We start from the raw sequence: 25,112 nt of genomic DNA, 5'->3' as shown, positions 1-25,112 counted from the left end.
TGATTATTATGGTGAATCTGAGCAACGTATCTGGAGCGGTCGAATAGGGAATCTACACGTATCTATGGTCTGCTCGTCACTCCACAGGAAGAGAGGGGCGGAGTCAGCAGAGCTCACTAGCATTTAAAGAAACATGGACTAGATCAGCGTGCTGAAGACAGAGCTGATTTTGACAGAGTAAAGGTGTTTTTTACACGACCACTGAGAAATTTTTAACCAAAGTATGTTATAGACTTTTCATTAAAACCCTAAAGAATCAAAATCTAAAATGGGCATCCGATGACCCCTTTAATAAATAATTCAATTATGAATTAATCAATAGCTGTTTTGATACTACAGATAAAATATAAAAAACATTTTGTTACCGCACACATAAAATGAGTAATTATAATTAATTAATATTACAAATTAATAATAAACATGTCACTACTGCAATTATAAAGTGAGCAACATGATAATTTACAGAAAAAATAAACATTAAACCATAAACCATTTTTGCTTCAATTATTAAAAAATGTTTAACTAATATTAATAGTACAAAATAAAAATAAATCAACCATTCTGTCTGTACTCAAATTATAAAGAGTAACAAATTATTTACATTATTATTAATATTAAAAATGAATATTAATCAACCATTTCTGTTGAGTGATTATAATTGATAGTACAAAATAATATTAATCAATACCCATATTTGTCTCTAAAATGAGTAACTAATAATTATTTTAGTTCAATAACCATTCTTGAGAGCACTTAATAAAATGAGTAACTTTTAATAGCAATGAATATTAATAAATAACCATGAAAATTACAAAAAAGTAAAAAATGAACACGAACATAACCATTTCACCACACAAATGACAGACTGAGTAATTACTTATTAATAGCAATAATTATTAAACAATAACTTTTGTTACTCAACAAATTATATAATTAATTAAACAATAACAAATTGTATATATTACATAACTAATTATTATTAATCTAAATAAATAGGTATATAAAAGATATTTTAGTAACAAACATCTTCAGCAGGAACAGAAGTCAAACTCATCAGAAGTGTGTGTGTGTGTGTGTGTGTGTGTGTGTTATTGTGTGTGTGTGTGTGTGTGTGTGTGTTTCATAGGTCCTGAGTGCTGATTATGAAGTCAGACAGACAGACAGAGACTTGTCCAACCCGACTGGCACACACTGTGTTAAGGAAAGCATCATCAGTGTGTGTGTGTGTGTGTGTGTGTGTGTGTGTATTAAGGATACAGCACGTGTCTGCTCGAGCTCTCAGAGGGAGGAAGATGTTTGAGTGACTCTTGTATAGCCTCCATCCTCATCCTCAGATCATCAGGAGGAGAAAGAGCACAACACTGAACACACACACACACACACACACATTAATAACACACTCAGAACATTTCAGATAAAATTAATACTTAATACTGATCAAGGGTGCATTCAATTGATCAAAGTGAGAGTAAAGACGTATTTCTATTTCAAATAAATGCTGTTCTTTTTATCTTTATATTCATCTGTGAATCCTGAGAAATAAAACGTATCACTTAAATGTTTCTTGAGCAGTAAATCAGTATATTAAATGATTTCTGAAGATCATGTGACACTGAAGACTGGAGTAATGATGCTGAAAATATAGCTTTGATCACAGAAATAAATTACATCTTAACAGATATTCACATAGAAAACAGTTATTTTAATATTTCTAAATGTTTACTGCATGTTTGGTCAAATAAGCCTTAGTGAGCAGAAGGGATTTCTTTCAGAAACATTAAAAGATCAAACTTCTGAAAGTAGTGTGTGTGTGTGTGTGTGTGTGTGTGTGCACCTGGTATTCATCACGTCCTGGGGACCAAATGTCCCCACAAGGATAGTAATACCAGTAAATCTTAATCTTGTGGGGACATTTTTTGGTCCCCATGAGGAAACAAGCTTATAAATCATACAGCATAAAGTTTTTTGAAAATCTAAAAATGCAGCATGTTTCCTGTGAGGGCTAAGTTTAGGTGTAGGGTTGGTGTAGGGCAATAGCACATACAGATTGTACAGTATAAAAACCATTACGCCTATGGGATGTCCCCATAAAACATGGAAACCCAACATGTGTGTGTGTGTGTGTTACACACCTGTGTGAGCATCAGTCTCAGTGTGTGTGTGTGTGTGTGTGTGTGTTACACACCTGTGTGAGCATCAGTCTCAGTGTGTGTGTGTGTGTGTGTGTGTGTTACACACCTGTGTGAGCATCAGTCTCAGTGTGTGTGTGTGTGTGTTTGTGTTACACACCTGTGTGAGCATCAGTCTCAGTGTGTGTGTGTGTTACACACCTGTGTGAGCATCAGTCTCAGTGTGTGTGTGTGTGTGTGTGTGTGTGTGTGTTACACACCTGTGTGAGCATCAGTCTCAGTGTGTGTGTGTGTGTGTGTGTGTGTTACACACCTGTGTGAGCATCAGTCTCAGTGTGCGTGTGCTGTCATCAGAGAGGTCCGTCGCTCCTCGTTTCTCAATCTCCTCACACACAGACTCAACTTCAGTCCTCCAGTGTGAGACTCCGCCGCTGAAACACACCAGCTGCACACAAACACACACTCAGACAAAAGAACAGAGCTGAAGAGTGTGTGTGTGTGTGTGTGTTACCTGTGTGAGCAGCTGCAGCGTTGCAGGTCTCAGTTTCTGGTCACAGGAGAGTAAAGAGAAGAGCAGGAACCGCATCCACGGCTGACACACCATGTGCTGCGCTACACACACACACACACAACAATAACACAATCACGTGTGTGTGTTTGTCCATCTAAAGCCTGTTATTAATGTTTGACTCCATCAGTGAGCTCATCTCATAGTCCTCCAGTGTCTTTCTTTCAGGTTATTGATATAGTTTCTCTCACAGAAACATGTGCTAAACACCAGCAGAAACAGGATCTGACTGATTCTTGAGCGCTTTTAACTAGTGAACCGCTTTCACTGCATGACTGAGCATGCGTGTGTGTGTGTGTGTGTTTGTACCGGTTTGAGGGATCCGTCTGCGCAGAAATCCCATCAGAGACCCGAGACAGTTCAGAGCGGCACTGACCATCAGATCCTGCATCTGTCACACACACACACACACACACACACACACACATCAGTCATTGACCCATTCACTCTCACTCAATCACACTGTGTTCAACTCTTGTGCTGTGCTGAAAATCCGTCACCCTAATTTACCGTTTGTGGTGAAAAAAACAACAACTTTTAAACATAGTTGGTCAATTTTTTTTGTTATGCTATATTATCCCCAAATCTCATATTCAGTACTGTGTTCTTTTAAATAGAACCGGTTTTGTGTTTCTTTTTGAAACTGAATGATTGTAGGTTTCATTGATCTGAGCTTAAACCTCAGTTTTTTTGTGAAAAACATGTTTGTTTGTTTTTTGTGGATAATTTTGGCAATATTCAGTTTTTGATTGATAAAACATTACAGGTGGACTATTTTGGCAATATTCAGTTTTTGATTGATAAAACATTACTGGTGGACTATTTTGGCAATATTCAGTTTTTGATTGATAAAACATTACTGGTGGACTATTTTGGCAATATTCAGTTTTTGATTGATAAAACATTACTGGTGGACTATTTTGGCAATATTCACTCAGCAGATCAACCTCAGATCAGTGAGGCCTACTATCAGTCATTTCCAAGAGGAAATACAAAACTGTGCCAACTGAATGAAAACAAGCTGACAAAAAGACTGAATTCAAGATTTGGAGATTTTATAGCATTTGTTTGTGGACCGGTCATTTTTGAGTGGCTACACCACAAGAGCAACAAAGGTAGCAAAAAAATCTCAAAAAGTACAAAAATAAATATAGCTGCGAGCAGCGATGACGGGCCCAAGCCGTCGGCATACGCCACCCCGGTGGCATCGATAAAACGGTGCCCAGCGAGCACAAGCATTACAGTAACCCTCTGGCAGTTTGGTTTTAAGGGATACGGCAATTAAAGGGTTAATCCAAACCATCAACTCTGTGAAACACACACACACACAGAACAACATATAAAACTTAAAATTCTGTGAAAATATATTTTTCATTGGTAGTTGATGTTAGTTAATGCATTTACTAATGCTAACAAATGAGAAATTATTATAGTTACCAAAGGTTTTAATGATTTATTTTTCCATTAACTAACATGAATATTTTTTTCTAACACAAATGAATAAAGTAAAAAATATATTGTTAATATTTAATGTTATTTGTGAATTAACCAATGTTAAAAAACAACATTATTTAACTGTTGTTAATTTACATCATTAATAAATATATACCATTTAATGTTGATCAAAATCAATTCCAAAATGTGTTAATATATTATTACATTTTAAAGTTTTATCTTTTGAACATGACTATTTTTCTAATATTAAAAATATTTTGTTCATTGTTAGTTCGTTGTAAGTTCATACTATCAATGAAGAATTAACATGCTGTAAAATATATATTTTTCATTGTTAGTTCATGTTAATTAATGCATTCCCTACTGTTAACAAATGAGACTTAATTATAAAGTGTTATCAAAACCTTTAATGCTTTATAAGCATTTTTTAAGGATTTTATTGAGAAGTTTAAACAGACCCTCTCTCTCTCTCTCTCTCTCTCTCTCTTTCTCTCTCTCTCTCTCTCTCTCCCCCTCCACACTCACTGAACTCACACAGTCAGTCACTCACCCAGTCACCCACCGCACACATTAGAAGCAGTGACAGGAGATCTCTGATAAGTTTTAAATTTTCTCCTCTCCATAGTGTATTGTAAATTCATGAAATTAATCACATATCCTCAGACTGTATTGTTCTGTGTATGTAATTTTTTATGAAGTGTTTGGAAGCTGCTCTTAAAAGATAAAAAAAAAAAAGTTCTCTTTTTTCTGTAACTTTAATAAATTGCCATTAAATCATCGTTCAAGATATCCTAAATCCGTCCACAATTTAGCATCTTCAGTATTTTGGCATCATGAGAAAAAATGTTTGGTGTGATTTCTGTGTTTCTGCTTGAAGGAGTATGAATTTGTTTACAGCCTGTTTAAAAAAAACCCACATTAAAATAAATATAGCCGACTTCCTGTTGGTCGTAGCTAATGACTGTAAATTAGAAAGTTGTCCGGATTAATAAGAACAATTTATGTACCGAGTTTGGTGTCTGTAGCTATCATTATATATATATATATATATAAACATTAATAATTATATACCATTTAATGTTGTTCAATATTAATTCCAAAATGTGTTAATATATTATTAAATTTTAAAGTTTATCTTTTGAACATGACTATTTTTCTAACATTAAAAAGATTAATAAATGCTTTAAAAAAAAATTGTTCTTTGTTAGTTCATACTATCCTGGAAGAATTAACATGCTGTAAAAATATATTTTTCATTGTTAGTTCACGTTAATTAATGCATTTCCTAATGTTAAGAAATGAGACCTTATTATAAAGTGTTATCAAAACCTTTAATGCTTTATAAGCATTTTTTAAGGATTTTATTGAGAAGTTTAAACAGACCCTCTCTCTCTCTCTCTTTCTCTCCCCCTCCCCCTCCACACTCACTAAACTCACACAGTCAGTCACCCACCCAGTCACCTACCGCACACATTAGAAGCACAGAGACAGGAGAACTCTGATAAGTTTGAAAATTTTCTTTTCGCCATAGTGTATTGTAAATTCATGAAATAATCACATATCCTCAGACTGTCTTGTTCTGTGTATGTAATTTTTTATGAAGTGTTTGGAAGCTGCTCTTAAAAGATAAAAAAAAAAAGTGTTCTTTTTTACTGTAACTTTAATAAATTGCCATTAAATCATCGTTCAAGATATCCTAAATCCGTCCGCAATTTAGCATCATCAGTATTTTGGCATCATGACAAAAAATGTTTGGTGTGATTTCCGTGTTTCTGATTGGAGGAGTATGAATTTGTTTACAGCCCGTTTAAAAAAAAAAAAACACACATTAAAATAAATATAGCCGACTTCCTGTTGGTCGTAGCTAATGACTGTAAATTAGAAAGTTGTCCGGATTAATAAGAACAATTTATATACCGAGTTTGGTGTCTGTAGCTATCATATATATATATATATATATACAAATTAATAATTATATACCATTTAATGTTGATCAATATTAATTCCAAAATGTGTTAATATATTATTAAATTTTAAAGTTTATCTTTTGAACATGACTATTTTTCTAACATTAAAAAGATTAATAAATGCTTTAAAAAAAATTGCTCTTTGTTATTTCATACTATCATGGAAGAATTAACATGCTGTAAAAATATATTTTTCATTGTTAGTTCACGTTAATTAATGCATTTCCTAATGTTAAGAAATGAGACCTTATTATAAAGTGTTATCAAAATCTTTAATGATTTATAAGCATTTTTTTAAGATTTTAAAAAACAGACCCTCTCTCTCTTTCTCTCTCTCACCCACTGCCTCAATCCACACTCAATCCACACAGTCACTCACACAGTCACTCACAGCCCACCCCCACCCCTCACTCAGCAGCAGTGACAGGGAGCTCTCACTCAGAGGCAGGCTGGCAGGGAGCTCTCACTCAAAAGCAGCTCTGATAGTTTTTAAATTTTCTCCTCCGCATAGTGTATTGTAAATTCATGAAATTAATCCCATAACCTCAGACTGTATTGTTCTGTGTATGTAATTTTTTATGAAGTGTTTGGAAGCTGCTCTTAAAAGATAAAAAAAAAATGTTTTTTCTTGTTTACTGTAACTTTAATAAATTTCCATTAAATCATCGTTCAAGATATCCTAAATCCGTCCGCAATTTAGCATCATCAGTATTTTGGCATCATGAGAAAAAATGTTTGGTGTGATTTCCGTGTTTCTGTTTGGAGGAGTATGAATTTGTTTACAGCCCGTTTAAAAAAAAAACCCACATTAAAATAAATATAGCCGACTTCCTGTTGGTCGTAGCTAATGACTGTAAATTAGAAAGTTGTCCGGATTAATAAGAACAATTTATGTACCGAGTTTGGTGTCTGTAGCTATCATTATATATATATAAACATTAATAATTATATACCATTTAATGTTGATCAATATTAATTCCAAAATGTGTTAATATATTATTACATTTTAAAGTTTATCTTTTGAACATGACTATTTTTCTAACATTAAAAAGATTAATAAATGCTTTAAAAAAATTGTTCTTTGTTAGTTCATACTATCATGGAAGAATTAACATGATGTAAAAATATATTTTTCATTGTTAGTTCACGTTAATTAATGCATTTCCTAATGTTAAGAATTGAGACCTTATTTAATGATTTATAAGCATTTTTTAAAGATTTTAAAAAACAGACCCTCTCTCTCTTTCTCTCTCTCACCCAGCTCCTCAATCCACACAGTCACTCACACAGTCACTCACACCCCACCCCACCCCACCCCTCACTCAGATGCAGGCTGACAGGGATCTCTCACTCAGAAGCAGTCTAAGAGCTCTCTGATAGTTTTTAAATTTTCTCCTAAGCATAGTGTATTGTAAATTCATGAAATTAATCACATATCCTCAGACTGTATTGTTCTGTGTATGTAATTTTTTATGAAGTGTTTGGAAGCTGCTCTTAAAAGATAAAAAAAAAAAAAATTATCTTTTTTACTGTAACTTTAATAAATTGCCATTAAATCATCGTTCAAGATATCCTAAATCCGTCCGCAATTTAGCATCTTCAGTATTTTGGCATCATGATAAAAAATGTTTGGTGTGATTTCCGTGTTTCTGCTTGGAGGAGTATTAATTTGTTTACAGCCCGTTTTTAAAAAAAACCCACATTAAAATAAATATAGCCGACTTCCTGTTGGTCGTAGCTAATGACTGTAAATTAGAAAATTGTCCGGATTAATAAGAACAATTTATGTACCGAGTTTGGTGTCTGTAGCTAAAACTAACCCCCTTATTTTTGACAAAAGGTGGCGCTATAGAGTGTCTCTTCCACGCCCGTTTATGAGCTTTTTCCAGTGTCTAACTATCATTAATACTGATATGTGTGTTGAGTTTCATGACATTCTAAACATGTTATCTGCCTCAAAATCACCAGAAACGAATTTTCAACTTTGACACGTTGCCATGGCAACATAATTTTAGATATCAATATTCCCTTCACAGTTTTACATCGGCCGTGTTTTGACATTATTCTGGTGAAGTTTGAAGCAAATCGAGGTAAAAGAAGATGCTGAATTCAAAGCATTTTGAAAACGACACACTTCCTGCAGCCAGTTGGTGGCGCTATAACTTTCAGTCATAATAGTCACATCTATCCGATCGGCATCATACAACGAACAAATCACTGAAGTTTGATATACATCATACAATGTATGTGGACGTTATTAGGCATTTCCTGGGTCTCATTTTTCGCCATAACTTCATCGCCTCGCCACGGGCAAACCGTTCGACATATCAAAAATATCTTCGCAATTTAGCGTCCCCAATGTCTTGAGATCATGTTCACCTAGTTTGGTGGCAATCGTATGGAAATCCTCAGAGGAGTATATCAAATTCCAGAGCATGCGCTTTTTAAACAGCCCTGAATAGCCGACTTCCTGTTGGGCGGAGCCTATGACATGCTGCGCGGAAGTTGTTCGGCTCAATGAGTTCTATATGTGTACCGAGTTTCATATGAATACGTGCAAGTATGTGTGAGCTATACATCAAGCTTTCTGACAATTTTCCAGGGGGCGCCGTAGAGCCCCTGTGCCACGCCCGGGTCCCAGCCTCAGCGGCGTCCTAATGGCCGCAGGTTCCAACGTGCGTGCCAATTTTCGAGAGTTTTCGGGCACGTTAAGGCCCCCAAAAGTGCCCGGATGATTGAAATAAAAAAAAAAAAAAAAAAAAAAAAAAAAAAAAAAAAAAAATATAGCTGCGAGCAGCGATGACGGGCCCAAGCCGTCAGCATACGCCACCCCGGTGGCATCGATAAAACGGTGCCCAGCGAGCACAAGCATCACAGTAACCCTCTGGCAGTTTGGTTTTAAGGGATACGGCAATTAAAGGGTTAATCCAAACCATCAACTCAGTGAAACACACACACACACAGAACAACATATAAAACTTTAAATTCTGTGAAAATATATTTTTCATTGGTAGTTGATGTTAGTTAATGCATTTACTAATGCTAACAAATGAGAAATTATTATAGTTACCAAAGGTTTTAATGATTTATAAGCTTTTTTTAATGATTTATTTTTCCATTAACTAACATGAATAATTTTTTCTAACACAAATTAATAAAGTAAAAAATATATTGTTAATATTTAATGTTATTTGTGAATTAACCAATGTTAAAAAACAACATTATTTAACTGTTGTTAATTTACATCATTAATAAATATATACCATTTAATGTTTATCAAAATCAATTCCAAAATGTGTTAATATATTATTACATTTTAAAGTTTTATTTTTTGAACATGACTATTTTTCTAATATTAAAAATATTTTGTTCATTGTTAGTTCATTGTAAGTTCATACTATCAATGAAGAATTAACATGTTGTAAAAAATACATTTTTCATTGTTAGTTCATGTTAATTAATGCATTCCCTACTGTTAACAAATGAGACTTAATTATAAAGTGTTATCAAAACCTTTAATGCTTTATAAGCATTTTTTAAGGATTTTATTGAGAAGTTTAAACAGACCCTCTCTCTCTCTCTCTCTCCCTCCACACTCACTGAACTCACACAGTCAGTCACCCACCCAGTCACCTACCGCACACATTAGAAGCACAGAGACAGGAGAACTCTGATAAGTTTGAAAATGTTCTCCTCTGTATAGTGTATTGTAAATTCATGGAATTAATAACATATCCTCAGACTGTATTGTTCTGTGTATGTAATTTTTTATGAAGTGTTTTGAAGCTGCTCTTAAAAGATAAAAAAAAAGAAAAGTGTTATTTTTTACTGTGACTTTAATAAATTGCCATTAAATCACCGTTCAAGATATCCTAAATCCGTCCGCAATGTAGTATCTTCAGTATCTTGGAAGCATGTGAAAAAATGTTTGGTGTGAATTGTTGGTTTCTGCTTGGGAGGAGTATGAATTTGTTTACAGCCCGTTTAAAAAAAAAAAAAACACATAAAAAAAAAAAATAGCCGATTTCCTGTTGGTCGTAGCTAATGACTGTAAATTAGAAAGTTGTCCGGATTAATAAGAACAATTTATGTACCGAGTTTGGTGTCTGTAGCTATCATTATATATATATAATCATTAATAATTATATACCATTTAATGTTGATCAATATTAATTCCAAAATGTGTTTATATATTATTACATTTTAAAGTTTATCTTTTGAACATGACTAATTTTCTAACATTAAAAAGATTAATAAATGCTTTAAAAAAATTGTTCTTTGTTAGTTCATACTATCATGGAAGAATTAACATGCTGTAAAAATATATTTTTCATTGTTAGTTCACGTTAATTAATGCATTTCCTAATGTTAAGAATTGAGACCTTATTATAAAGTGTTATCAAAATCTTTAATGATTTATAAGCATTTTTTAAAGATTTAAAAAAACAGACCCTCTCTCTCTCTTTCTCTCTCTCACCCACTGCCTCAATCCACACAGTCACTCACACAGTCACTCACACCCCACCCCACCCCCACCCCTCACTCAGATGCAGGCTGACAGGGATCTCTCACTCAGAAGCAGTCTAAGTCTAACTCTCTGATAGTTTTCAAATTTTCTCCTCTGCATAGTGTATTGTAAATTCATAAAATTAATCACATATCCTCAGACTGTATTGTTCTGTGTATGTAATTTTTTATGAAGTGTTTGGAAGCTGCTCTTAAAAGATAAAAAAAAAAAAGAAATGATCTTTTTTACTGTAACTTTAATAAATTGCCATTAAATCATCGTTCAAGATATCCTAAATCCGTCCGCAATTTAGCATCTTCAGTATTTTGGCATCATGATAAAAAATGTTTGGTGTGATTTCCGTGTTTCTGCTTGGAGGAGTATTAATTTGTTTACAGCCCGTTTTTAAAAAAAACCCACATTAAAATAAATATAGCCGACTTCCTGTTGGTCGTAGCTAATGACTGTAAATTAGAAAGTTGTCCGGATTAATTAGAACAATTTATGTACCGAGTTTGGGGTCTGTAGCTAAAACTAACCCCCTCATTTTTGACAAAAGGTGGCGCTATAGAGTGCCTCTTCCACGCCCGTATATGAGCTTTTTCCAGTGTCTAACTATCATTAATACTCATATGTGTGTTGAGTTTCATGACATTCTAAACATGTTATCTGCCTCAAAATCACCAGAAACGAATTTTCAACTTTGACACGTTGCCATGGCAACATAATTTTAGATATCAATCTTCCCTTCACAGTTTTACATCGGCCGTGTTTTGACATTATTCTGGTGAAGTTTGAAGCAAATCGAGTAAAAATAAGATGCTGAATTCAAAGCATTTTGAAAACGACACACTTCCTGCAGCCAGTTGGTGGCGCTATAACTTTCAGTCATAATAGTCACATCTATCCGATCGGCATCATACAAAGAACAAATCACTGAAGTTTGATCTACATCATACAATGTATGTGGACGTTATTAGGCATTTCCTGGGTCTCATTTTTCGCCATAACTTCATCGCCTCGCCACGGGCAAACCGTTCGACATATCAAAAATATCTTCGCAATTTAGCATCCCCAATGTCCTGAGATCATGTTCACCGAGTTTGGTGGCAATCGTATGGAAATCCTCAGAGGAGTATATCAAATTCCAGAGCATGCGCTTTTTAAACAGCCCTGAATAGCCGACTTCCTGTTGGGCGGAGCCTATGACATGCTGCGCGGAAGTTGTTCGGCTCAATGAGTTCTATATGTGTACCGAGTTTCATATGAATACGTGCAAGTATGTGTGAGCTATACATCAAGCTTTCTGACAATTTTCCAGGGGGCGCCGTAGAGCCCCTGTGCCACGCCCGGGTCCCAGCCTCAGCGGCGTCCTAATGGCCGCAGGTTCCAACGTGCGTGCCAATTTTCGAGAGTTTTCGGGCACGTTAAGGCCCCCAAAAGTGCCCGGATGATTGAAATAAAAAAAAAAAAAAAAAAAAAAAAAAAAAAAAAAAAAAAAAAATAATAATCCTTAGAAGAACAATAGGGCCCTGCGCCTTACTGGCTTGGGCCCTAATAATAATCCTTAGAAGAACAATAGGGCCCTGCGCCTTACTGGCTTGGGCCCTAATAAACATTTTTGGGAAGTCGTTAAACCCTGTGTGAGCAAAATCACTCAGTTTTGGTTTAATTAGTGTTTTTAGAAAAAAAGAAAATCCTCTCTGGGTCAAAGTAACCAAAACACAACATGAAGGTCAAAACTAGTTTGTGTGTGTGTGTGTGTGTGTACCGTTAGCATGAGTGCGCTCAGCGCGGTCATGAGGCCTGTAGCGCCGCTGTGTCCGATGGGATGAAGAGCGCCATCTATAGAGGTCAGAGGTCGCTGCAGCGCTGCGTCACACACACACAGCAGAGCAGACGCGTCCACATCCAAACACACCTGCACAAACCGCACACTGCACTCTACACACACACACACACTCTCAGTTCATTACAGTTCAACTGTATCAGTCTTTCAGTCCCAGCATGTCTTTATTTGTTCTGATTAAAGGTGAACGACATGTAAACTCAGCAAATCAATGACGGATGAAGCGTTTGGAGAAACATCTGCAGATCATGTGATCACTTCAGCTCATGAAACTCATTTTAAGCTAAACTTCTGAACAACAACAAAAACCTTTCGGCAAAAATTACAAACCTTTCTTAAAATATAAAGGCATCTGTATCGTATCATACAGTATATGAATACTTTTACAGTGTAAGAATATTAAGTGTGATGAGAAAAAAACACAATGTGTTTCCAAAATTAAAAGATATTGATGTTGATATTGTCACAGTGAAGGCATTTACAGTAATTACTATTTATTTTGTGATTTCAAAAATCATCAGTTACCGTCATTTAAGAAATGTATTTTCACATTTCATCTTTATTATTGCACTTTCACATAAACACAAATCAACCAAAGCTCAACTCAGATGCTTTCTGACCTCGTCTAGATTCCTGATTTATTATATTAATCATAAAAATGAACGCTATTTGTGTGATGAAAACTAGAAAAACAAGAGGCTTCCAATCCTTAACTACTCCAAATCATGTCCATGTTCTTTTAAAACAGCAACAAAAGTGATTTCCTTCTTTAGAAAACTAAATTAGCCAGTAAGAATATCTAGTTCAATAAAACATTGTTAAATATATTTAATCAACACATTAAAGTACATTCCTTGTCCTGTTTGAAAACCCAAAAGATGCATTAATTCAGCTATTTTACATGAAACCACTCTAGTTTTCTTGCAGTGTGTCTGTATGTGTGTGTGTGTGTGTAAGTGTTTTAATTGTGAGAGTGAGTATGTGTGTCTTACTGATGAGCAGTGTGTCCGTGTGTCTCTTGCTGAAGGCCAGTCGTCTGATTATCTGATGCAGATCCACACTGACACTCCTGTGAACCTTCAGCACACACACACACACACACACGTTTGTTTTTGTGAAAAGTGGGTTCATCCCATAGGTGTAATGGTTTTTATACTGCACAAACTGTGTGTGCTATTGCCCTACACCAACCCTAAACTTACCCCTCACAGGAGACTTTCCCCCCAAAACAACTCACTCCGTGTGATTTATAAGTGTAAAGGCGTGTCAGGTGTTTACTAGTGAGACGACACAGATCTCAGCTGAGCAGGAGGAGTGTGTTTTACCTGAGCAGAGTGTTTGTGCTGCAGGAGTGTGAGGGAGGAGAGCAGGAGAAGAGAGGAGCACTGCAGTGATGAAGACGAGGATGAAGAGGCAGACAAAACCTCCTCCAGCAGCTCCAGCAGCCTGATGTTTCCCAGCAGCAGACACACCGCTGAAACACACACACACACACTCATCAGGTCATGAATCTGTGAATGTGTTTGTGATTATTAGAATATGAAAACAGTTGTCTATGGCCAATTTGAAATGATCATTTAAAGGCATTAGGCCATATGAAAGACAAAGTGTGTGTGTGTGTAAGTGTATATATTTGTGGTTTAATGTGTGTGAATGTGTGTTGTGTTTATGTCATGGCAAATTTCTACTTCAATAGAGGCATGAGTCAATAAAGTCTTTTGAAGATTTATTTTCTTGCAAGAAACTGTTATCTCTCAGCTCAGAACTCAAGCTTGTTAATCAAGAAAGGCAGAGAACACTCTTTGGCAGAGTAGAGCTAATAAAGCTAATAATAATAAAAAAATGAAATCTCCTCCAGTTTATGGGTGTGTGTTACCTCTATCAGTAGCGTGTGAAGGACACACAGACAGGAAGCAGTACAGGAAGTTGAAAACAGACAGCAGCAGCTCAGAGTCACTGGAGTCCAGCTTGCCTACAAGATTACTGACTACAAACACACACACATACATGAACATAACAGTATCCAAACTCTCTCTGTGTGTGTGTGTGTGTGTGTGTGTGTGTGTGTTCTCACCGTGGTACAGGAGTCTGAAGTCAGTGTGCTCCCTCTGGCCAGACGAGTGAATCACAGACGACACGTCCAGCAGCACAGACAGACCGTCTGAAACAGACCAAACATCAGCAGCTGATATACTGTGATCAGTTTATGAGTGAATCGAGGGGCGGGGCTTGATAATAACCCCTGGCTGCTGATTGGACCGTCAAACTGAGTGTTTCTACCTACCAGAACGAGGATCTGAATGCGATTGGCTAGATGCTACCTTTATTTCTACAGTGTGTCCTACACTACAGACGGTCAGCATGAACAAATGTAAGAGATGACTCGTGTTGAAGTGAGTGTGTGTTGTCTGACCTGTGTGTGTGCGTCTCTGCAGTACGTTGAGCAGCGCTGATCGGATCTGATCACAGAGATCAGATGTCCCGCTAATGCTGCTGCTGTCGGCTGATCGCAGGAAACACTGCAGCACACCGACGGCTGAACGAGACGCTGCAGACTCGGCATCACACGCCACGGCCTGAACACACACACACGCACACACACACACACACACACACACACACACACACACACACACACACACACACACACACACACACACACACACACACACACACACAGTGTCACAGTAATTTAATGACTGTCTGACAATAGACCTTATATTAGAGTCTTAAAGCAGGTGTTTAACCGTTTCGCCTCTAAAGCCTCACTCTGTTCAAACTAAATATAATTACAGCTATAATGTAAATAATGAAATCATTCAATTCACACCAAACTTCAGGAATTCTACACAGAAATACCTTGATTTTTAGTCGTTTTAACTTATTTTAAAGCTTCTTTTGTCTTATTTATAATCATAACTTGTCTAAAAGGAATCATAGCAGATAAAGTATCATTTAAGTACCATCTGTTGAATTAATCAAAATTCATTTCCTTTAAAAACAGGAAAAATAGCTGGATCACATTGAGATACTTTAAATAATTATTTTTATTTTTTTAATGCTTTTTTGTTTTGTTTTATGTTTTAATAAATTATTTTACAAAAATGTTTAATAAATTATTTACTCTCTCTATATATATATTTGTGCTGTCAAAAGATTAATCGCATCCAAAATAAAAGTTTGTTTACATAATATATGTATGTGTTCTGTGTATATTTATTATGTATATAATTCAGAAAAAAATTATTTTTATATATTAAATATATTTATTTATAATAAATTATATGAATATAAATATAGACATGTAAATACATGTAAATATTTTCAAAATATATTCTGTATGTGTGTGTATTTATATATACATAATAAATATACACCGAACACATATATTATTCAAACAAAAACTTTTTAACGATTAATCGTTTGACAGCACTAATATATATATAAATAACAAAAATTATTCAGGCAACTTCAAAATGCCTCACATTATCAGTGTATTTGCTATAGTTGAGAAAATGATAATAAAATATGACCAAGACTGAAGAGTTAAACTGTCAGAACAAATTCTTCTTGATAACGTCAGATAACTTTGATAGAAAGGCATGTAACAAAACATGCTCAGGTCAAAATGTCTGAATCATTTTTGGTCCCACATTATCATCAGTTTTACTGTTAGTCCTGTACGAAAATGTTTGGGATATACTACGTCACAGTTGACTTTATTTTGATACCCTCACCTACATAAATGAACCTGTAAATAATAAAAAAAATATTAGTAGTAAAAAAGTATTTAAAAAATGTATATCTGGTGCCTGAATAACTTTTGGGTTGACTGTATGTGTGTGTGTGTGTGTGTAAAAAAATAATTATAAACTAATTAAATCAAATCTAATAAAAAAAAATACTGAAATACAACAATACTGAAAGTTGTTGGTCTTAAAGTGTGTGAATATGAAATGCTGCTCATTGACAAATTCTGTGTATTATAATGTATACTGTATATAATATAATAATAATAATACAGTATGTAATAATGTCAATACATACTGTTATTCCCTCATTTTCATCAGACTTACAGAACTATTGTTGGATTATGAGTGTATAAAGTTTGCTCTTCAGTTGTCATGTACATGTGTTTCATGTCAGCTTCTGCCTTTATAACTGTGATGTGATGTGTGTGTGTGTGTGTGTGTGTGAGTGTGAGTGTGAGCGTGAGTCACCAGTGTGGCCAGCAGCGCTGCAGGGTGTGTGTGAAGCAGCTCCAGCAGCTCCTGCTCCTCCTGCTGAGACCCCTCTGACCCGCGAGACAGACGTCCCGTCAGAGCCGGCGCTCCGAACCGCTCCGAGAGCTCCGGATACAGGAAGATGAAGCTCAGGACGGACAGAGGAAGAGCGCGAGAGAACAGCGGCGGACAGGAGGACAGAGCTTTAGAGAGGACGCTCACAGACACCTGCACAAACACACACTACATCAGCAGCACACTCTGTTATTTAGGTTTCAAAACACACCTGACTGGTTGCTAGGGTGTTGCTAGGCTGTTAGCAGTCTGACTGAGATCACATGCAGTGTGTTATCGTGCTTCTATATTGCTGTGTTATTTTAATTTGAATGTAGTTTAGAATGTTGTTGTTCTCTAACCGTTGCTACAATAAACAGGTAAGATTTTTCAAATTAAATCTGAAAGTAGTTTAGAATGTTGCTGTTGCTATGGCAACCAATGGTGTTTCAAATGTAGTTGAATTTGTTTGAATTTGAACATGTTTTGAATGTAGCTGTTCTCTAAATGTTGCTATAGTAACTGATGATGTTTCAGATATGTTTGAACTTTTGCTACAATAACTCATGATGCTTCAATTAGATTTGAATTTGTACATAGATTTGAATGTATTTAATGTTTCAAGTATATTGGAATTTGAATAGTTCTGAATGTATAACGGATGCTGTGGTAACCAATGACGTTTCAGATGTATTCAAACTTGTGTTTGAATGTAGTTCTCTAACTTCTGCTTAAGTGATTGATAATATTTCAGATATATTGGAATTTATCTGATTGTCGTTTTGAATGCATGTGCATCTGTTGCTATGGCAACCGAGAGGTCTCAGGTGTATTGGAATGTGTCTGAACTGTACTGTAGTGAGCTGAAACAGGAAGTGAGGTCAGAGCAGTGGCAGACCGTGTCCAGGCGAGGGCCGGCGTGTTGCGTGACGGACAGCAGATAGAGCACTGAACTCAACACCGACGCAGGAAGATCCTGAACACACGAGACGAAGCGCAGCACAGCGGTGAACACGGCCGAGTCGCTCAGAAACCTGCGGTCACATGACCATCATGAGGATCTTCATCACACACACGCTCTCTCTCACACACACACACACACAAACAGACCTGTCCCCATGCAGCAGTGACAGGTGCAGCAGGTAGATGAGGCAGTGCTGAGTGTTTCTGAGGGATTGTGGGAAATCAGAGAGCACAGACGGCCAATCAGACGCACAGCAGCACAGAGACGGCAGAGAGTCCTGCAGGACACGCTCCACATCTGCTCAACACACACACACACACACACACACACACACGGAAAGTTTTCTTTATGAAAAGTGTTAGTGGAACACTGTATGTTTGCTGGAGTGACGCTCTGCTGCAGATCAGAATGAAACGCATTTGAGGCAACACACTTTAGTTTTAGGTTATTATCATAATCTAAAACTAAAAACTTTTTTTTTTTACTTGCAATAAAATAAATCACTTATTTTCTTAGCAAGAGTTTTTTATTATTCTTATGTTTTTTTTATTTCTAATTTTCTTTACATAAAGTACTGAAATATCTCAAACTAAAATAAGAATTATTAAAAACTGTATAGACAAACTATTAATAAAAATTGCAAGAACACAACAAATCTACTAAAAGAATAAAATCTGCAATAATATATTAATGATACATAAATCACTGTGACAATGTTACATATGTATACATATATATGTAAAATATTTCACTTTAACAAATTGCTATTTTTAATTTTTAACACTTAATTTTTAAGTACCAAAAGAACAAATAAAATATAAAAAATAATAAACTATACAATAATAACTATATATACATATTTAAAAAATAAAAATAACAAAAACACAAAATAAATTGACTAAAGCTTCTAGTAATTTAGTGACAAAAAAACTCACTTGAAAATATAAAGTCTAAATATGAATAAAAACGGTAATAGCATATAAATGATGTTACCTTGCAGCTCACTGGTCCAGCTGTGTTCCTGTGAGATCAGACACATGCAGAGCTTCAGCAGGAAATCACAGCAGATCTGATTCAGAGACGCGTTCCTGAAACACACACAGACTCAGTCAACACGAGCTGATACACACACACACGTCTGACTCTGTGTGTTTTTGTTTTTATACACCGGTGGGGACTTAAACCTGAATACACACAGACTCATGGGAACTTGTGTCACGGTGGGGACGTAAATTGAGGTCAAACAAGCTTATAAATCACACAGAATTAAGTTTTTTTTAAAATCTAAAAATGCAAAAAGTTTCCTGTAAGGGGTAGGAGTCCCCACAAGGATAGCAAACCAGACGTGTGTGTGTGTGTGTGTGTGTGTTCACCTGTTCCCTGAACACAGCTGAGCTTTACTCTCCAGAGTCAGTCTGATGAATCCACACGCGGCTGACAGTCAATAACAGAGAGTCATGTGACTAAACTACACCAATCACACATCAAGACCAAAACCATTTTCAATGAGAGTAACACAAACAAAGTCCATAAAAGCACTGGTTTGAGAAGTACTCAAGCCCTGACCTTTGACCTCTGAGCCCTAGGTCAGGTCTTACCGAGCTTCCTGGAGAAGGAGGTCATGTGATCAGGACACAGAGAAAACTGACGCGACAGAACCGAGAGGAAGAGCTGCAGCACCTGAGGAGATGAGACGCGCTCACACACACCCTACACACACACACACACACACTCATGAGTGTACCTGTAGAGTTCAGCGTGAGTGTGTGTGAGTGTGTGTGAGACTCACAGTAACTGCAGGGATGCAGGCAGCGTCGCAGCAGTGCAGCAGAAACACACACACAGACTCCAGCGTCTCCTGAGGTGAACACACACCGTCCATCAGAGCCGAGTTACACACACACATCTCCACCAACCTACACACACACACACATAATGCAAAATATAATCAAATAATAATTATTTAAAAAAACAATGATGTAAAACAAAATAAAGCATTTGATAAATAATCAAAATAAAACACTCAATGCACAAAATACAACCAATACTTTTAAAACAAAAACAATCACACTGAGCATATATTACAAATTAAATTAAAATGCTAAATTAAAATAAAAATAATATAAAATGATTCATTAAATTAAATCCTGAAAGAAAAATTTAAATAATAATTCAATAATTGTCATTTAAAAATAAAATTAATAAAATTAAACAAACAAAAAAACTAAATAAATCATCATTTAAAATAAAACATCAAAATAAAAACTTTTTACTTAATTAAACTTTATTATTACTTGCTTAAAACTTAATCTTACATGCATTACATTTAGTCAGTTAGCAGATGCTTTTATCCAAAGCCACTTACTAATGATGACAATAGAAACAATCAAAACCAACAAAAGAGCAACAACATGTGCTGTGACAAGTCTCAGTTAGCCTAACGCAGTACACGAATAAATATAATAAACAAAAAGAAAACAAATGTTGCACATATCACCTGGACTACAAGTATAGAATAGAAAAAGAATTGGGAACGCTAGAGTTAGAGTCAAATGAATAGACAATGTTAGTGTTAATCTTAATTACTATTAAAAACAGGTAAATCACAAAAATGTCCAATGTATTTGTTTTAAGTATGTGTATGTGTGTGAGAGACTGACCTGCAGGCGGCGTCGAAGCACGTGAGCGTCTTCAGCAAAACACCTGCTGTCCCTGAATCTGACCCGGAGCAGCTCTCCTGAACACACACACACACAGGTGATGATCACATGACACCTGCTGATCACATGACCGCTGCTCAGGACACACACTCACTCTGCTGTGTGTGTGATGGTGCTCGGTGATTTTGGACATCACAGCCTCCACGATCCTCCTGATGTCTGCGAGCTGAAGCGGACTGGACTGATGATTGGGCCTGTGCAAACACACACACACACACACACATACACACACGTGATTTACCATGCTGCTCCGCTACAGTACCAGGAACATCTGCTCGAATCGTGTGTTTGTGTGTGTGTGACCTGAACAGGACGGTGGCGGCTCGCACCGCACACATGGACACCTGCAGACAGGACGAGGCCATGCCCTCCACGATAACATCACACACGGCAGAAAACTCAGAGTCGGTCGGGAAGAGACGCACCGCTGCAGGCTGCCTGTCAACACACACACACATATAACACACTTTGACTTAAAATATTACTAAAGTCCTTCTGACTCTCAGTTAATATTTCAATAATTTAAAGGTGTCATTGGACACAGCCTCTGTGTTGCCAGATCCAGCAGTTATAAGCATTTTTAGACTTGTCTTTTCTACTTTTTTTAACACTTTATAAAGTTAATAAATATGTTAAATAAATACAATGTTAAATTGTTCTCTGATATCTACATAGAAGGTATGTGGCTTAGGTAAGGGCAAAAATTCTTTTACATGATTTTCTCTCTACTCTGTTATTGGCTTATTTGGAAGGGTCATGAATAATCATTTTGAGCTCTGCTCTGATTGGCTGTTTCACAGTGCAAACAGATCTCTGCTATCCGTGAAGGATGGAGAGACCATCCAACCTTACATGTTTGAGCCTGTATCAGACGGAGATACAGATTTTGCAAGACTGTTTAGCAGCGTCCGTGGTATGAACACGATCACTGCGCGAGACGCTGGTGGAGGAATGAAGCTTGAGAGAGAGCTGTGAGTGCGTTGCCAGATCCAGCTGTTATAAGCGTTTGTAGACTTGTCTTTTCACTCTTTTTGACACTTTAGACAGTTGATAACGTAGGGCGTTGCAGTTTAGGGTCAGTGATATCTTTATCTTATCTTAACTGACTTGAAATAATTTTGGTTGATTTTTATTTATTTATCATTTTTTTAATAGCAGTATCTGGCAACACTGCATCGATGATTCGGCTGTGCAGGTCTGGCTGGGTTGGTACACGTTATGCAAATGTTGGGGCGTAAACAATGATCTCGACTGTAACGTCACAGTTGGTGTTATGTTCTGATTCGCCTCTTTTACAGTGGTCTTTTGCACGCACAAGATTTACATGAGGAGGAGGAAACAATGGTGTTTGAGGCTCACTGTATGTCATCTCCATGTACAGAACTCTTACTATTCAACTGTGCCGAGGTTTTCCATTCTATGGCACGTTTAATGACACGTTCACGGTTGTCTGATGTTGGTTCATGGTCAAATGACAGGCAGATAAACTAATAAAATATACCAGTGCTGTCAAATGATTAATTGCAAATAATCGCATCCAAAATAAAAGTTTTTGTTTATATATGTGTGTACTGTAGATATTTCTTATACATACACAAACATGCATGTATGTAAAGTGTGTGTTTGACCTGTCCAGTATGGTTTTCAGTAGCTTCAGTCCTTGTTTCTGCACTTCAGTGTTGGATTTTCCCAGAGTCTCTTTCAGAGAGCGAACCAGCGGCTCCACACCTCAAACACACACACACTTACAGTCAGGCGGATGACGACTGACTCATGAAATGAGTTCATGTGAATCACACACACACTCTTGTACCATAGACGGCGTGACACTGCGAGAAGAAGAGCGGATCTTCAGACAGCAGCAGCAAACAGCTGAACACCGACCACAACAAGACGTCACCGCAGCCGCCGCTCATCACCTCCAACAGGAACTCTGACAAGTCAAGTCACTCTTATTTATACAGAGCTTTTAACAATACAGACAGTGTCAGAGCAGTTTTACATGATTCAATTGGAGAAGTAGTGAGTAATAGGGGTGTCTCCATATACCGTTATTGATGTTAACCGTGATATTCAAAGTAATAATTATCGATATCGTGCTAATTTAGTGTGTGACGATATACCGGTATTGGCGATAACCGCAATATTTCAAATGAACAGGACTCTTATGATAGCACCACATGTCAATCCTCCAGCGCCAGTACCTGGTTGAGCTCCAGGTGGCAGTATTGTACCTGAACGCGGACGCAGCGCTCGCAGCTACTCCAAGAAGAGCCGTGTTCATCAGAGTAAGATGCCATTATTTTACTAGTCACAGAATGGGACATTAACCTTTTAACAGAGGTTTCTGTGTTCATATAGTAAGTAAAGGGTGATTATTTTAATAAGTACCGCATTTTCTTTACTCGTCTTATTTCACATATGGGTACGCAAGTTAACAGGTTAAAGTATCAGTTTAGATGTTAATAGGCAACACTTTACATGTATTGTTAGTTAATACATTAATGTTAACAAATGACATCTCATTGTAAAGTGTTACCATTAATATTTATGCATCATACTGTTGAACCTGACAGTATATTCTCTCTTGTTATTTCATAGGAGCTCCAAAGAAGACAGCCAGAGTCTTGTGCCATGTGTTTATCAGTATCCTTATCTTCGTTGGGTGAAAAAGAAAAACTCAATAAACGAAGTAAAAAATAATTTGACTGATATCCCCAAGGTTTCTATAGATATCGTGAATTCTTATGGCCACAATAACCGTGATATGAAAAATCTAATATCGTGACGGCCCTAGTGTGTAATAACACAAAAAGACAACAGTAGGCACTTAATTTTCAGTTCAGCATTGAATCGAAATCAGAATCGGAATTGGTCAAATTCAAACAATATCCAACCTTAGATAAGATGACATGAAAACTGAGCATATCACCCAACACTAGTGTGAGATGGTCAGGCTCAGGCGAGCGTCTCACCGGGTAAATCAGCCTGAATGAAGGACGAAGAGAAGCGAAGAGGAGCGTGAATCAGTACGGCACACACACAGCGCACAGAAACCACCTGCAGAGAGTCCTGAGCGCTCAACAACAGCTGCAACACACACACACACACACAGATATCAGCTGCTGTTTAAATCTGTGTCCACTAGGGTGCATCAGAAAGCGTCCAAAGGGCCTGCAGGAAACTCATTTACAAAAACAATTCATATTAATATTACTACTGATATATTGAAAAAAATCTGCACTTCATTAAAGTGATAAAAACAAACATGTGAACTGAACTGTCTCTTGGTTTAGTGTGTGTGTGTGTGTGTGTTGAGACCTTCTTCAGGATGAGCGGCAGTGGTTGATACAGCAGAGGATCTTCCCCTCCGTCCTTCAGATTCATCAACACACACACAACATCAGAGTACTGACACATCTGCTTCACCACACCTGAAACACACACACACACACATATTAAAGACTTATTTTGTGTTCATGTAAAGCAAATAATAAAACTTTTAAATATATATATTTTTTTGCATTTTTATAAAGTCATGAAAGGAACATTTAATCATGACTAGCACTAATATGTGCCTGCATTACTGCGCATCTACATTTGCAGAGCTCCTCTAACAGTGGAAGAGACACGTCGACACGAAACACGCAGCAAAACACGCCAGCAGTGAATGATAATAAATGATCTGCAGCATTATTTTCATATTCTGTGCTGCATTAAGACATTGTGTATGAAATGTGAAGGCAGTCACTCATATTTCAGTTTGCTTGATGGAAAATAAATGTTTTGTTAGATGAAATGTATAAGTGATAGAAAAGAAAAAAAAATCAATTTATTAAACATTACAAGCTCAAAACAAATTCCCAAAAATTAAACATGCATGTATGAATTATTCACAATAATTTCAATAACATGCATGTAGGAAATAGAATGAGTTTTCGTTATGCAGCTTCTCTTACAAATACTTTTTTAAATTTTTCAAATTCTGACTCTCTGAAAAAAAAAAGACTTCTGACTCTTTTTTTTAACGATTATAAATGTCTACCATATTTTTAGTTCAATTTATTGCATCATCTCTGAATTAAAGTGTTCATTTCTTTAGACTTTAATTACTGACTTTTGAACCTTACTGACCACAAACTTTTGATTCCACAAAAATGCTCAGATAAAATGCTCATAAATCAGATGAATCATGTTTCTGTGTCAATAGTCTACTGACCAATAGTCAATGGTCAGTAAATCCCATCTAGGCGGTTGCAGAGTGAGTCACCTGTACTTATTTATATGGTGCTTTATACAATATAGATTGTATTTTTGTGTGTGTGTGTGTGTGTGTGTGTGTCTCACCCAGGCAGTTGACGGTGAGCGCTGTGGTGTGTGTGTTCGAGAGTGTGTGCAGCAGTAACACACACATGCGCTGTCGGAGTGTGTCTGGAAGCGTCTGAACCGCAGGAGCGAAACTCCAGATCCTGAACATCACGTAACACACGGCGGCCTTCACATCCTCATCTGAGACCAGCAGAGCTGAGCACACACACTCCAGCATACACACTACACACACATACACACACAAACATCAGCATGAAGAAACCTGAACACACACACACACACACTACGTACAAATAACACCTGGATGAAGAAACCTCATGTATACATTTAAGTGTCTGTGTGTGTAG

At 36.5% G+C, this 25,112-nt stretch overlaps 1 protein-coding gene across 1 annotated transcript in view; it reads right to left on the bottom strand.

Annotated features, from left to right (window-relative positions):
• Window positions 1-759: 759 nt before the first annotated feature.
• mei1 (meiotic double-stranded break formation protein 1) overlaps window positions 760-25,112 on the bottom strand; it is a gene marked incomplete at its 5' end in the record, with an annotated part of 29,422 nt that continues 5,069 nt past the window's right edge. Inside the window, 24 exons of the mRNA XM_079399859.1 lie at window positions 760-1,181; window positions 1,258-1,361; window positions 2,443-2,574; window positions 2,641-2,741; window positions 3,007-3,088; window positions 12,398-12,595; window positions 13,801-13,949; window positions 14,352-14,462; window positions 14,550-14,636; window positions 14,889-15,051; window positions 16,696-16,926; window positions 17,651-17,786; window positions 17,863-18,013; window positions 18,710-18,804; window positions 19,090-19,150; window positions 19,315-19,426; window positions 19,506-19,574; window positions 20,377-20,453; window positions 20,678-20,874; window positions 22,065-22,164; window positions 22,250-22,369; window positions 23,412-23,526; window positions 23,758-23,870; window positions 24,784-24,987. Coding sequence (XP_079255985.1) covers window positions 1,121-1,181; window positions 1,258-1,361; window positions 2,443-2,574; window positions 2,641-2,741; window positions 3,007-3,088; window positions 12,398-12,595; window positions 13,801-13,949; window positions 14,352-14,462; window positions 14,550-14,636; window positions 14,889-15,051; window positions 16,696-16,926; window positions 17,651-17,786; window positions 17,863-18,013; window positions 18,710-18,804; window positions 19,090-19,150; window positions 19,315-19,426; window positions 19,506-19,574; window positions 20,377-20,453; window positions 20,678-20,874; window positions 22,065-22,164; window positions 22,250-22,369; window positions 23,412-23,526; window positions 23,758-23,870; window positions 24,784-24,987 — 2,969 coding nt within the window. The 3' untranslated portion in view covers window positions 760-1,120. The remainder of the gene's footprint in view (window positions 1,182-1,257; window positions 1,362-2,442; window positions 2,575-2,640; window positions 2,742-3,006; window positions 3,089-12,397; window positions 12,596-13,800; window positions 13,950-14,351; window positions 14,463-14,549; window positions 14,637-14,888; window positions 15,052-16,695; window positions 16,927-17,650; window positions 17,787-17,862; window positions 18,014-18,709; window positions 18,805-19,089; window positions 19,151-19,314; window positions 19,427-19,505; window positions 19,575-20,376; window positions 20,454-20,677; window positions 20,875-22,064; window positions 22,165-22,249; window positions 22,370-23,411; window positions 23,527-23,757; window positions 23,871-24,783; window positions 24,988-25,112) is intronic.

The sequence above is a fragment of the Barbus barbus genome, assembly GCF_936440315.1.
Source record: "Barbus barbus genome assembly, chromosome: 3".
In the NCBI taxonomy this organism is placed as follows: Eukaryota; Metazoa; Chordata; class Actinopteri; order Cypriniformes; family Cyprinidae; genus Barbus; species Barbus barbus.
The sequence above is the reverse complement of the archived record's forward strand: the minus strand, read 5'-3'. Positions and strand labels throughout refer to the sequence as shown.